Raw genomic sequence first — 14,047 nt, forward strand, 5'->3', positions numbered from 1 at the left:
CTAGCTACTAGTGGTGGAAATACAAAATCTAATGAATTGAATGAGGGAAAAGTCTATGTAGGGACAAAGATAGACAGAAAGTTACTTGGATACAAAAGATCACTTCTGATCCTCCATTGTTATCTTCTTCTTCTGATGAGAGTCCAGGTAACTTTGAAACTCTTATTCCTCCTGTGTGATCTTGATATTCCTATTACTCAACAAAAGGATGTGAGATCTTGTATTAAACATCATATTTCTAACTTTGTGTCCTACTCTAATTTGTCTCCTTCTTATAGAGCCTTTGTGTCCAAAGTTTTTTCTGTTAGTATACCCAATCATTTTCAGGATGCTCTTGCTACCCCTGAGTGGAAACATGTCATGACAGAAGAAATGAAAGCACTTCATAAGAATGGCACTTGGAAATTAACTGAGTTACCTAAGGGCAAAAGACCTGTGGGATGCAAATGGATGTATACTGTGAAGCACAAAGCGGATGGTTCAATTGAGCGTTACAAGGCTTAACTTGTGGCAAAGGGCTTTACTAAGATTTATAGAGTAGACTATCAAGAGACCTTTGCACCAGTGGCTAAGATGAATTCAGTAAGAGTACTTCTCTCTCTTGCAGCTAATTTGGATTGGCTACTCCATCAGTTTGATGTAAAAAATTCTTTCTTACATAGTGATCTAGAAGAAGAGGTATGTGGACATTCCTCCTGGCTTTGAGGACCATCAAACAAAGGGTAAAGTATGCAGGCTTCGGAAGTCATTATATGGTCTTAAACAGTCTCCAAGGGCTTGATTTGAGAGATTCACTCAGGCCATACTCAAATATGACTTCAAATAGATTTAAGTTGATCACATTTTATTTGTGAAACATTTCTCACATGGTAAGACTACAACTGTCATTGTTTATGTGGATGACATAGTGCTTGCAGGAGATGATAGTGAGGAAATATTCCGGTCGAAGAAATATTTGGCAAGCAAGTTTGAAATAAAAGACTTGGGGAATTTGAAGTATTTCCTAGGTATTGAGGTTGCCTGGTCCAAGGATGAAATTTTCATCTGGCAAAGGAAATATGTTCTTAACCTGTTGAAAGAAACCAGAATGCTTGGGAGTAAAGTTTGTGATACACCACTGAAGCCAAACTAGAAACTTAGTGATGATAGTAGGGGAGCTATTATTGACAATAGGAGTTATCAGAGACTACTGGGTAAACTCATTTACTTATCCCATTCTCGTCCTGACATTGCTGTTGTAGTTAGTGTGGTTAGCCAGTTTATGCATGCTCCTCATGAGACACACATGGTTGCAGTAATGCACATCCTTAGATACTTAAAATCCTCTCCAGGATAGGGTCTCTATTTTTTCAAATATGGTCATCTTAGGTGAAAGCTTATACAAATGCTGATTGGGAAGGATTAACAACTGATAGAAGGTCCACATCTAGTTATTGTACCTTTGTTGGAGGTAATTTGATTACTTGGAGAAGCAAGAAACAGAATATAGTCGTTCGGTCTAGTGCAGGGGCCGAGCTTAGAGCCATAGCACAAGATGTGTGTGAACACTTGTGGATCAAGTTGTTGTTAAGTGATCTGAGAATTAGTCAGACTAATTCCATACGACTATACTGTGACAATAAGGCTGCTATTGACATAGCTCACAATCCAATTCAACATGACCGAACGGAACATGTGGAGATTGAATGTCACTTCATTAAGGAGAAACTCACTAGTGGCACTATATATACTCCTTTTGTGAAGTTGGGTGAACAACTGGCAGATATTCTCACCAAGGGAATTTGGAGCAAACCATTTCATGATGTGCTTGGCAAGCTAGGCATGAAAGACATCTTCACACCGGCTTGAGGGGGAGTGTTAGAATAATATCTTGGTTATTATGTATTTCTTATTCTATATTAGTTGTCATTGGCTATAGTTTCCTTATTTGTGCCTTAAAGCTTCCATTGTAAGCTACATATTATTAATATAAAAATGAATGATTGTCTCATTCACTAAGTTTTGTTCTCTGTCAAACAAACATGACCTTCTTGTAAAGAGTGAAGGTATACTTGAAGAAAAAGAATGTTTTGTAGATGAGGCAAGTTTAGCTCTCACATTGCTTCCCATGAAGGAAGTGGTTGCAATCTGTTTTCTAGATTCCAAGAAAATTATGGAGTGTCATGAAGTTGAAGCTTCATGGGTGTTGGATGATCTTTGCTTCCGAGAAATGCCTCCTATGCTATCTTCAAAGCCATTTGTTCCACTTTGTGTTGATTTGGTACCCAGCCTGGCTTCGTGGAGGAAGAATGAGTTTATTTTGGGACCATGTGAGAAGCATTATTTTGATGACATCTTGTTTTCAAAACGGCATGCTGCATGGGTCGCCTATTCACACCTCAACATGGCTTCAGTTGATGTGCATAAACGAAAACTCATTTTGATGGAATGATATTTGCTAGAATGATCTTAAATAAGGACTTGCAACTACTTGGTCTTGTTTGTCGTTGCATGTCCATTACGCCTCCATGAGTCATAGTCTTGAGTCATTTTGTTGTAGTCCCAACTTGAGGACAAGTTTTTTCTTTAGAAGGGAAGTCTGATGTAGTTAGGATTAGTATAGTTGTTATGTTTTAGTACTTTAAGAGTTAGTTAGAGTTAGTTGGGTCTTTTATCCTTTAAATAGGTGGTTCGGCCTCTAGTATTCAGTCTATGATATTTTGATATTGAATATTTCAATGCTTAAGAGCTCTTGTATCCATTTTGGGATTTTCTCTCTAATGAAATCTCTTTCCTAAATTGGTTCCAAAACTTTCTAAGTGGTTGCCGAGCCCTAGAACTCGTGCCTAGTGGTTGGTTATTTGTAATGGTGGTGTGAGTCTCATCTTTCAATTTTTTTTCCTTCCTCTATATCACATATTTGTTTGTGTGGATGTTGTATTTGAATTGAATCATTATATAAGTATGTGAGTTGAATGTATCTTCGATTTTGAGGTTTGTTTGCTTGCTTGCTAAGAGAGGCTGAAAGAGAGGGAAAACTCTGTGAATCACCATCTGATCCAACCTCCAAACCGAATGGTTTGGCTTGGTCAATTTCGAACACTATGATGGTCAGTGATGGGTGATCAGTATTCCAACCCGCCATGTTCAGTCGGTGGGTGGGCTAGGGGTGAACCCAACCTCGACCGACCCGTGAACACCCCTACATGATAGCAAATTGGTGAATCATCAGCTTTTCATTACCAAGTTGGCCGTGTGTTGTGGACTCCAGATCTTTCTTGGTTTAGTATGGAGTGGCTTTTCCCTATGTGAGTCGTGGAGCTTTTTCATGGTTAGCAAGGGGCTCTAGTAGGGAAGAGGAGGAAGAAAGTGTGGGTTTTGATTCCATTATACATTATGTGGAATTGTGGATCATTTGGTTAAAAAGAATGTATAGAGGTACTTTGTATAGACTAATACATATTTATACTAATTTTTTTGTATAGTTGGAAGTGAGGAGTAACCCTTCTCTTGACTAATTCTTAGGTTCTGGTAGAGCCTTTTGATTCTTGTGGGGATATGGAGGTGTTTTGTTGCTTCTCTTTTGTACATGAGTGGCATTCACTTAATGCCCATCGTTTTATTATAAATGAAATGAAAAAAAATATTTTTGTGCCATATTTTTTGTGTTGTGCATTTTTAAATAATTGACATGTCAGCTTGTCAGTGGTGTTCTAATCGTGTCATATGTCACATATCAGTGCTTAGATGGATAAACAAATTGGTTGGTTTTGTTGCCTTGTCTAAAGCCATGTGATATGAATGATGTATATATGTTTGTCTCTGCAGTTTTTAAGATAGGGTGCTCAGTTGATAGAATGGATTTCGATACCTTACATTTATTTTGTATTGATGAGATCTTCAATAATTATTTGTATGTAGAACTATGATTCCTTTTAAGAATTCAAGGCACTCGGGAAATGGGAGTCCTTGGCAGAGTGGAGGATGGGCAACTGCAAAACACAATCATGCTGAATTTCGTAGAATGTCAGGGAAAATCGGCCCACGAGGAACACTCTGGAACAGCCCAAGGAGTCCGTCTGCTTGGTCTGACTCTCCTGTTAAAGGTATGCATTTTTGTTATGCCCTTCATTTTCTCTTCTTAATGTCTCTCTTTATACAATCTCTAAAAAAGTTTACAATATTCTATACAACCTTTTGTTTTGCTCTAATTTTCCCTTAATATCATGGACCGCTTCATCCGTCTGTAATTTCTTCCCCTAGCATAAGTTGTTATTTCCGTCACTAGAAATCTCTCTTCAAATAAAGAGTATGTGTTTAGAGAGAGAGAGAGAGAGAGAGAGATGACATTGGGGTTTGGTTAGATTGAGAAAGGGAAAGAAGAGTAGTGATGGGGATTTGACTATTGATTATTGAGATACTGATTTGGGATTGTGATTCCCAGTTTCTTCATTCTTCTCTTTATATTGTTTTGGTCTATGAAGCACGGACACCTCTCCGAGGGCTCCGTACCAGTGTCGGACTCGTGTCGGACACGGACACGCGTCGGACTCGTGTCGGACACGGACACGCGTCGGACACGCGGTGGACACGTGTCCGACACGCACTAGAGAGTATCCAATTTTTTTTTTATTTTTTCTGAAGCCGGACACGTCCAGGACACGTTATGGACACTTTCGGACACGCACGGGGCCAATTTCAGAATTTAGAAAACATTTTTAGGGTCAATTTCAGAATTTATAAAATATTTTTGGGGTCAATCTGTAAAAAAGCAAAAAAAATTCTGTTTGCCCTAAATCAAAAGCCCTAAATCGATCTAAGAGGTTAGTGAGAACAAAAAGAGAAAGAGAGAAGGCAGATCAAAAAGAGAAAGAGAGAAGGCAGATAACAGAGGAGAAAGACAACCTGGTCTCTGGTCAGTCGCTCGTCCGTCGCTCGTCAGTCGCTCGTCGCTCGTCGTCGCTCCTCGGCCGTCGCTCGTCGTCGTAAGGTACACCTTTCTCTCTCTCTGTGTCTGTCGAGGTCTCCTCTCCTCTCTCTCTCTCTCTCTCTCTCTCCTTCTGGTCTTCTCCTCCGTCTTCGACTTCGGTCTTCTTTTTTTTTTTTTTTTCTATTATTTCAGAAATATATATATATATATAAACAACTTCGGTCTTCTTTTTTTTTTTTTTTTTTTCTATTACTTCAGAATATATATATATATATATATATTAATTAGTTTTGTTAATAAGTTGAAATAAGTCTTTTTTTTATAATATGTATTTATTTCAGAATATATATATATATATATATTTATTAATTAGTTTTGTTAATATTTCTTTTTTCAGAATATATATATATATTATTAGTTTTGTTAATATATATATATATATATATATTTTATTAATTTTGTTAATTTTAATATATTAATTAGTTTTGTTTATATTTTGTGGTTTGGTTTTCATGCATTTTGTAACAAATGATGGTTGGTAGCTTCAAATGACATGTTATGTATTGATGGAATGTAATTTTATGTTATTTCAATATTTTTTTAATTATTTTTTAATAATTTTATGACATATAATAAATAAAATTAATTATATATATTGAACGTGTCCCCAGCGTGTCGTGTCCCCCATTTTTTGAAAATTTGCGTGTCGGCGTGTCCGTGCCGTGTCCGTGTCGTGTCGCGTGTCCGTGTCCGTGCTTCATAGGTTTTGGTGCTACATCAGGTGGTGTACAGTTTTATCACTTGGGTGGTGGTTTTGGTTTGGTTAGAGAGGGGTGGAGGGAAAGTTGAGATGTAGGGTGGACAATAGTTATCTATTATTAGAGAGGGAAAGTGTATGTAGAGTTGTAGAAGGAGAGAGATCTGAGAGATCTTCTAATGAGAAAAACAGAAAGATGTAGAGAGAGTGGGAGAGACAGGGATATAGACAATTTAGAAAGATTAAGAGAAGGCTTAAAGAAAAAATTTAGAGAGAAGACAGACAGAGATGGCTTAGACAAGGTAGAGAGAGTGGAGGAATGGATTCATTGGCATCCAGTAGTTAGGATTGCTCAAGATGATTTTTGGTTGTCCTACCTCAGAAAGGTGTAGTTGAGCCAACTCTTTCGGGTTCATTTGGTATTCTCTAAAACTGTGTATTTGGACTACTTATCACGATTTTAAATGATTCAGCAAAGAGTCGAGGAAACACAATCTTCTGTCTGTACTCAAATGGTAAAAAGTAGGCATGCAATTTGATAGACTTTTTGATGGTCTGTCGCATAAATAAACCCCCAAATTTCCTTTGGTAATACCCTATTGAGGTTTATGTTTTATGGTTTTTATGGAGCATGGACGTGGACATGACAACACAGATGCATCAACATGTAATTTTTTTTAAAATAGGATATAAATGCTCTGGGGACATGTCAATTACTTAAAATATATTATTTCATGTTGGAGAAATCAATAAATTTTATTAATTTATTTAGATTTGTTTGTTAATAATTGCATAATTGGAAATTAAAGGTCAACAAGCATTGGAACATGATTTTCAGAATTGTTGCTGCTACTAGTTTGTTTCCTTAGAACTATATTCTTTTTCATGGTAAATATTTTCTTTTGAAATATCTTAGACATGGAATGCTCGTGTTCCAGACATTAATTGGCACATGTTGCCTATTTTAGCGTCAAACAGACACAACTCCTATGACAAGAATGATGAATTATTGTTCATAATTTATAGCTTGGATTTCACAATGAAGCAGTAATGAGAATAAAAAGATAATAATAATACAAAAATAAAAATAAAAGGAAGCTGGGAAGATCAATCTTGTAGAGGATGATCCATGCTGATGCATTCTTCATGAAGATTTCTATATATACAATGGTGCTATTGTATTATTTGCACACATGGCAAGGTTTAAATTTGCTTGTTTCTTGGCGTTGCAGGTTTGATATCTTCACCCACTGATAGGGTGACAAGAAATCAGCAGGATTACTATTCAACCTTCCACAAAACACCCACTAGAAGGAAGATGTCGAAAAAAGAGTGGGAGACTTTCACAAAGGAATCAACCCGGGAAGCTGTGGCAGAGTTGGCATCCTCCCCAGAGTTTACTGATTGGATGATCAAGCATGCGGACAGGATACAACTCCTTCCAGATGATACTTCAGATGAAACACTTGGAAGCGGGTCAGATTCCACTGATGAGAATGCTGTAGAGAGCTGCAACGAATTTGGTTTATTCAAATGGCAGCACCAAAAGTTGTAGATCAAACTAGTTATGCGGGAATTAGACATTTGATATTGACATTTGTGGTAGAACATGATGTAGAGGGTTAGGAATAGTTCTCAAATTCGTTCTTTTTTTTATTTGTTTTTGGTTATTTCCTCTTACTGTGGATCTTGTGAAAAATTTGCAAAAATCTATGTAATGTTACACTTTCAGCTTTAGTATATGCTTCTTCCCTTGAAAGGCCTCTCTCTACATGTTCATAATGGAGGCTAGGGGACGGCACAATTGTGATTTCTGGAGTATTTTCGATGGCGCATGAAAACCACATTGTCAATTGTTTTGACTCATTTTGGGACCAAATCATATGTATGCTTGGGCTAAAAAAATTAGTTTTGAGTTTATTACCGGCCTTTGTTACTTGGCTAGTGTTTAGGTATGCACGCATTGTTTGTTTAGATAAATTTCAGATACGGTTTCACTCAGAGTTAAATTTATTTGCTGCAAAATCTTTTATACCTTTTGGAAAAGTTTAGAAAGATTATAATCTTCTAAGTGGCACCGTGGCATGACATGTCATTGCCATAACCTCATCACCACATAATAATCTCCATGAACCTGGGACACCTATTAGTCTCGTGAGGCGACACTCAAGCCAATTAGGCATCTCCACAAATCTACTTACCTTTGTTGAGCAACAGGGGATGAGAACATATGAGATGTTGACTTCGAGATTAGGTGCTTAGAGAAATTCTCCACGGCATCTCCTAATATGCTTATCCAAACGCACTTTGCAATCCATTGGCTTGGTGGGGCAACTTATTTCCAATGGCAACGTGCGGCTGTTGCGCTATTGGGTTGAGCACACAAACCAAAAAAATCGTAAACTGGCCTAGTCCAAATCAAATTGCACGGTGTAGTTTCATTTTTTTAATGTATGGTTCTGTCACGACCCCAAACCGTCCCTAGTAGTTTGGTGCCGTGATGGCCAGTAATCCGAGATTACCGAAGGCCAACTTTCAAAATTCGCACACAGTCAGAATATAATATATGGGGCTCACAAGTGCGGAAGCAATAATCTAAAATACAAGTGGTCCATAAGAGCAGTGCATAAGTCAAATGGAATGGCAAACATCTTTACATAGCTTAAACACTTGAACACAAATAAATTGAAGTACAAAAATACATATTATATTTAGACAAAAGGCTTCTCGAGCCGACGTGTTCAAAATACATAAGTTTCAAGATTGCCGACATCCTTGCTGCCGACATAACATACATGCAAAACACACATCTCGGCGAAGCCGACTTCTTGCTTGTTACCTACATATATACATAGGGAGGGTGAGCTTGGATACTTAGTGAATGGTATAAGTAATAAAGTGGTTAAATGAATGATACCCGAGATCCTTTCAAAACAATACATAGTATATCATCATCAAAACCATACATAACGTAGCTTAGCTTGACTTGTAACAAAACATCAATCAAATCTTAGTCTTTCAAAACTTGCTTGGAATACTTAACATACATCGGCTTAAAACATGGGGTGATGACATTCTAGGCAAAACAAAAGCATAACCTCGGCATCGAGCACACCCGTTCATAGTCCGTCGGTGGCCGATATCTTAACAAGGGTGCTACTTAAGCTTAATGTCCCCTAGCACGAAAGGACGGTGCTACCTAGGCTTAAAGTCCCTTAGCACGGAAGGACTATGCTACATAGGCTTAAAGTCCCCTAGCACGGGAGGACTATGTTACATAGGCTTAACGTCCCCTAACACGAAAGGACGGTGTTACTTAGGCTTAACGTCCCCTAACACGGAAGGACGGTCCCAAAAATGTCATCTAAAACAGAGCTTATACTTGATACATAAAAATAGGGATATCATTCATGCTTAACAAAATACTTTTATCAAAACAAGGCAAAGCTTTATTAAAACTTGATAACATAACTTTATCAGAAATACCACTCACATAGTTCTTGGGACGTCGGGGTCAAGGCAAAGGTCCAAGTCTTACAAACACATGGCAAAGCATACTGAATGCACTTCTCAAAACGAGTATTACATGCATGCAATTAACCTCGGGAAAACATGCTGGAAGTCAAAACACTGTTTTATGTGTCAGAAAGACATGCTGGGTACCAACCAGGTCTTTGCCGAGGTCCCACACCTCCTGGCCGAGGTGTGGCTACCTAGGCTTCGGCATGCGGCTGCATGTCGAGGTGTGCACAAGACAGACTAAAGGTGTAAGTGATCATGCAAGGTAGGCCAAGGTGAGATACGATGCTTGGCCTAAGTGTGAGGTCTAGGTAAGAGTGATCTCGGCGACTACACCTCAGGAGGTGAGGTCTGGAAATCTGGGTTTCCACCCGTGAAGAACATGAAGAACATGAACATGAAGATCATGAAGAACATGAATGCTAAAATCATAACTTCTTTATTACAAAATCTGGGTTTTCATGCTATGAGTTCGAAAACATGGACTTGGGTACCCACACTTGAAAATCATAAGGAAACAAACACAAAAACATGGATCTAGGCATGAGCTTTCGGATCAAAACATGACTTTTCTTAAAGAACACATGAATACTATTTTCTCTTTCTAAAACCGAGCTTCAAAGCAATGCATGGCTTACAAATCATATTCAATCATGCAATGCAATATCATGAACATAAAGAACAACAAGAGCGGATCAAGAATCTAACCTTAGAATACGAATCTAACGGTTCGATCTCTAGGGATCAAGCTTAGAAATCCACTCTCTCTCAAGAACTCTTCTTCCTCTCCTAGAGCTTCTCTCTCCTCTTCGAAACAAGTATACAACAAAATGATGGGTTCTCTCTCTCTATTGGCTGACTTAACTCTCAGCTCGGACACGTGGCAACGGTTGGTTGGTTCTCCTCAAAAAGGCGATAGATTGACAAGACAAGACTATGACAAAGCGTATCTAACAAGCTACTCGGAATGGCACTCCGGCAAGTGGTGACATCGACTAAGGACAAGGCTTCGGCAACTAAGGTCCCAATGACCTCGGCTAGGAAGGACAACACTTGACTAAGCTGTGCCACACCTTGGCCTAGATGTGCCACACCTCGGTCTAGGTCATACCACTCCAGGACAAGATCACTTAGGTGCAAAGGTAACATCTCGGCCTAGATGGTACACATCTCGGCCTTGGTGATGAACACCTCGGCCTAGATAATGACATCTCGGCTAATATGTCAGGGCGAGGGTGGGGGTCGAACAAAGGGGTTTCCAAGATGATTCTAGACTGAAGATGACCTCGGCTTGGAACGACCTAGGCGTAACATGACCTCGGCTAGACATAACCTAGGCTTGGCATGACTTAGGCTTCAGGCAGCAAGAAAGGAAACAAACATGCAACACACTTAGGCAAAACAAGGCAAGATTCATGAATTCAAACTTAGCAAGACAGGATTATATAAATGTATGCAAGCATGACTAAGATATGAATGTGGGTCCTTACAGGTTCAGTTTTGGTTTTTGAAATAGGCGAACCGTTCTTCACAGTAGAGTCTGTAGTTTTATAGTTATGAATCCAGTTGGACTTAGAGCTACGAATGAACTGAATTACTCGCGAGCTAGCTCAACTCAACTCATTAAATGAGCTGAACTCGAGCTCGAATATTAGGCTCGTTTAGTAAACGAGTTGAGCTCGAGTTCGAATAAGCTGGACTCATTTATTTTTATTTAAATTATGTAATAAATATATTATTTATATATTAAATAATATATAAATATATAAAAATTATTGCATGAATACATTATTCATGTATTAAATAATATAAATAATTAAAAAAAATCTTATCAAGCCGAGCTGAGCCGAGTTCGAGTTTTATTAATATTAATGAGTCGGGTCGAATCGAGCTTAAGTCCAGTTTAGTTATCGAGTCGAGCTCGAACTCAATAAACGAGCTCCATAAGCAAACGAGTCAAGTTTGAACTCAGCAAAGTTTAGCCTGGCTCGAGTCGTTTTCAGCCTTATCGGATTGTTTAGATTGTATATATAATTTGTTACCGAATGTAAATATTAAAATATTTTATTAGTATCAAATATATATATATAATAATTCTCTACTATTATAAGTATGTTTTTTTATAGTGATAGAACTACATGAATAATTTTTAAGTTGTGAATAATATTTTGTGATCACATTGTGACTAATGATAATATTTTTAAATCTACGGTTCCGAACTGAACCGAACCATGATTTAGTGGTTCGGTTCAGATTGGTTCCAAGATTTTCTTGGATTGGTTTGGTTCTAAATTTGATGAAACTGTAGGTAATCAATTGGTCTTGATTTGCGGCTAAACCGAACCAATCCAATCCATGCTCACCCCTATGCGCTAAGTCTAATTCAAGAATAAGGTCCACGGAATTTTTTATTTTATTTTATTTCATTTTTGAATTGAGAAGGAAAAAAAAAACAACTATTTAGGAAAATATGTCACATTTGAAATCGCGGTGCAGTTTCGATTGAAATCACAACTTCAAAACCTAATTTCATTGTGAAGAGACTAATTAGCAGAAAAGTAGGTTTGCGGAGTTGATGTTTTGATGAGAGGAGACTTCAGGCCTTGTACCATGTTTAGGGATATCGAAATCAGATTGCCGGAGCATTCAACAAGAAGGTGAAAGCATGAATTTAAAAGAAGGAAACCTTGTGCCTAAGAAGAGCTGAGGATTCATGATCATAGGGCAAGTTCAAACCAAATTGGATGGAACCATTCATCATCAAGACCATCATATCAGGGGGAGCAATCATTCTCATGGATTTGGATGGGACATAATTCACACAACTTACTAAAATGTACAAATTGAAGAAGTACTATCTTTGAGAGAGCTCGCTGGAACGAAATCCCGAATGGACTATCTTAGCAAAAGTTAGAGCAATAAAAATGAAAAGTGAAAAAGAAAGGTCTTGCAAAGTCAAAAACCCAAAATGGTGACATCTGCAAAAATTAGAGCACTAGGGGAGAGAATTAACTCCCGAGTAAACCCTTACCATGAATTTCGTACGGCCTAATTCTTATCCTTGGGATACATAGGCAACTTTACACTGAAGTTCAGCCCTATCTCATCCAATCTTACATGGTCATTCAACCCTTGCACTTGTTCATAATTATGGCATTATTGAGTCGAGTTATAACATTGAGGGGTTCTAGTTGTACAGCTCATGGGATTCAATTTCAAATTATGTTTGATTGTGGATTCATTACAAGGTTTTATTTGAGTATTTTTTAATAAAGATGAGTGAGTTCGTTTTACTTTCTATTTGACCATTCACATTTTAAAACATGAGTAATTCATAATGCCTTATTTTATTCATATAAATCTCAAAACATAACTAATGCCTACTTCATAACATCAAAAGCATGTCCAACTAATGCCTACTTCATGAAAGTTCTGAAAACTAAAAAAATACATGAGAGGGGGGAGGGGGATGAAATGCTAAACTAGGGGCACCACTGAGTGGAGTCAAAGTCAGGTCCTTTGTCTTTTGTTTGCTTTTTGGTTGAATATCTCGTTCCACTGAATGTTCTTCTTTAACCACTAGATATACTTGGTGAATCTGCGACTGAAAGTGTCCGTTGCCGCCAAGAATTCCCTTGATTACCAAGCTTTGTACTTTGCCTTCAAATGCGGAGCCCAGAATGCAAAGGATAGAGGATATGACCTAATGTTAGAGGGGATCACTTGCTCTTGACCAATTTGCTGAAGAATTTTATTGGGGAAGTAGTAAGCAACACGGGTCAATCCCATGAACTCCACACCAGAAAAATGGAGCATAGCACAAGTCATTGTAGGGAGCATCAACCAGAGGCAACGCCAAACAATGTCTCTATCAGTTCTACTGCACATCCAGTCATGCCAGTCTGCAATTGTGGTTAGATTCACTATTTGGGGCCAAGCGTGATAAGAATTCACTAAGTATTGAGTCGGAGCCTTTCTCACCATCAACTTATCCATGAGCCATATCTGGGAAGAGCAAAACAAAAAAGAGATTAATTAATAGAGAGGTGTAAGTTGAGATGAAAAAGTGAGTTAGGGGTGTGCAAAATAAAAGAGAGATAAAAGAATAGAGAGGTGTGAGCTGAAAGGAAAAGGTAAGTTACGAATGTACTTGAAGTAGCAAAAGGCTACCGGCAAAGTGAGCGGTTTCTCCATCATGACCCTTCTCTAAACCCATCAAGGTCTCTGCCACAACTCAGTCGATGAAGCTCCTACCTTCCTTAACTTGCTTGGTGACCTCCACCAAAATTGGGTTCACTACTCCATTGCAAGGCACTAGCAGAAACTGAGCCAACAAGCATATATCTATTAGGCATTTTGCCTATTCCGTTGGCATTTCAAGTCACTTCAACCCCTCCTGTGAACAAATTTATCGACCAAGTTGGTAATGGACAATTCATTGTGGCATAGAAAAGCTTTGGCTTCACTCGAGAGCAACCCACAGATCTCCACTAGCACTTTTGCATAGCCAACCAATGGCACTGGTTGTACCACATCAGTACATGGTGGACAATCCATCAATGTCTGGAATTCTTCGAAGGTTGGGCAAAGCTCTTGATGCCCAAATCAAAATACATGAATGCTTGGGTCCTATGAACGCTCACACGAAAAAAGGGCCAATAAGATGCACTGTACTCAGGGAAAACAAGGTGTTCAACCTATAGTTCTTGAAGTTAATACTCTCAACACCATCAAGGCTATTCATCTAAGTCGTCAAACCGCCACGCGAAGACATCACGATGAAGAGGAGATGACAGGAGAGAACTTTTTGGGCTAACCTAATGCTTAAGGAGGTGTTTTGTTCATTGGAATGAGTGAATATA

At 38.3% G+C, this 14,047-nt stretch overlaps 1 protein-coding gene across 1 annotated transcript in view; it reads left to right on the forward strand.

Moving 5' to 3' along the window:
• LOC114317367 (uncharacterized) overlaps window positions 1-7,425 on the forward strand; it is a 57,709-nt gene extending 50,284 nt beyond the window's left edge. Inside the window, exons 9-10 of the mRNA XM_028264068.2 lie at window positions 3,901-4,085; window positions 6,899-7,425. Of these exons, the coding sequence (XP_028119869.2) occupies window positions 3,901-4,085; window positions 6,899-7,221 (508 nt within the window). The 3' untranslated portion in view covers window positions 7,222-7,425. The remainder of the gene's footprint in view (window positions 1-3,900; window positions 4,086-6,898) is intronic.
• Window positions 7,426-14,047: the final 6,622 nt, after the last annotated feature.

The sequence above is a fragment of the Camellia sinensis genome, chromosome 10, assembly GCF_055761805.1.
Source record: "Camellia sinensis isolate YWXY chromosome 10, ASM5576180v1, whole genome shotgun sequence".
NCBI lineage: Eukaryota > Viridiplantae > Streptophyta > Magnoliopsida > Ericales > Theaceae > Camellia > Camellia sinensis.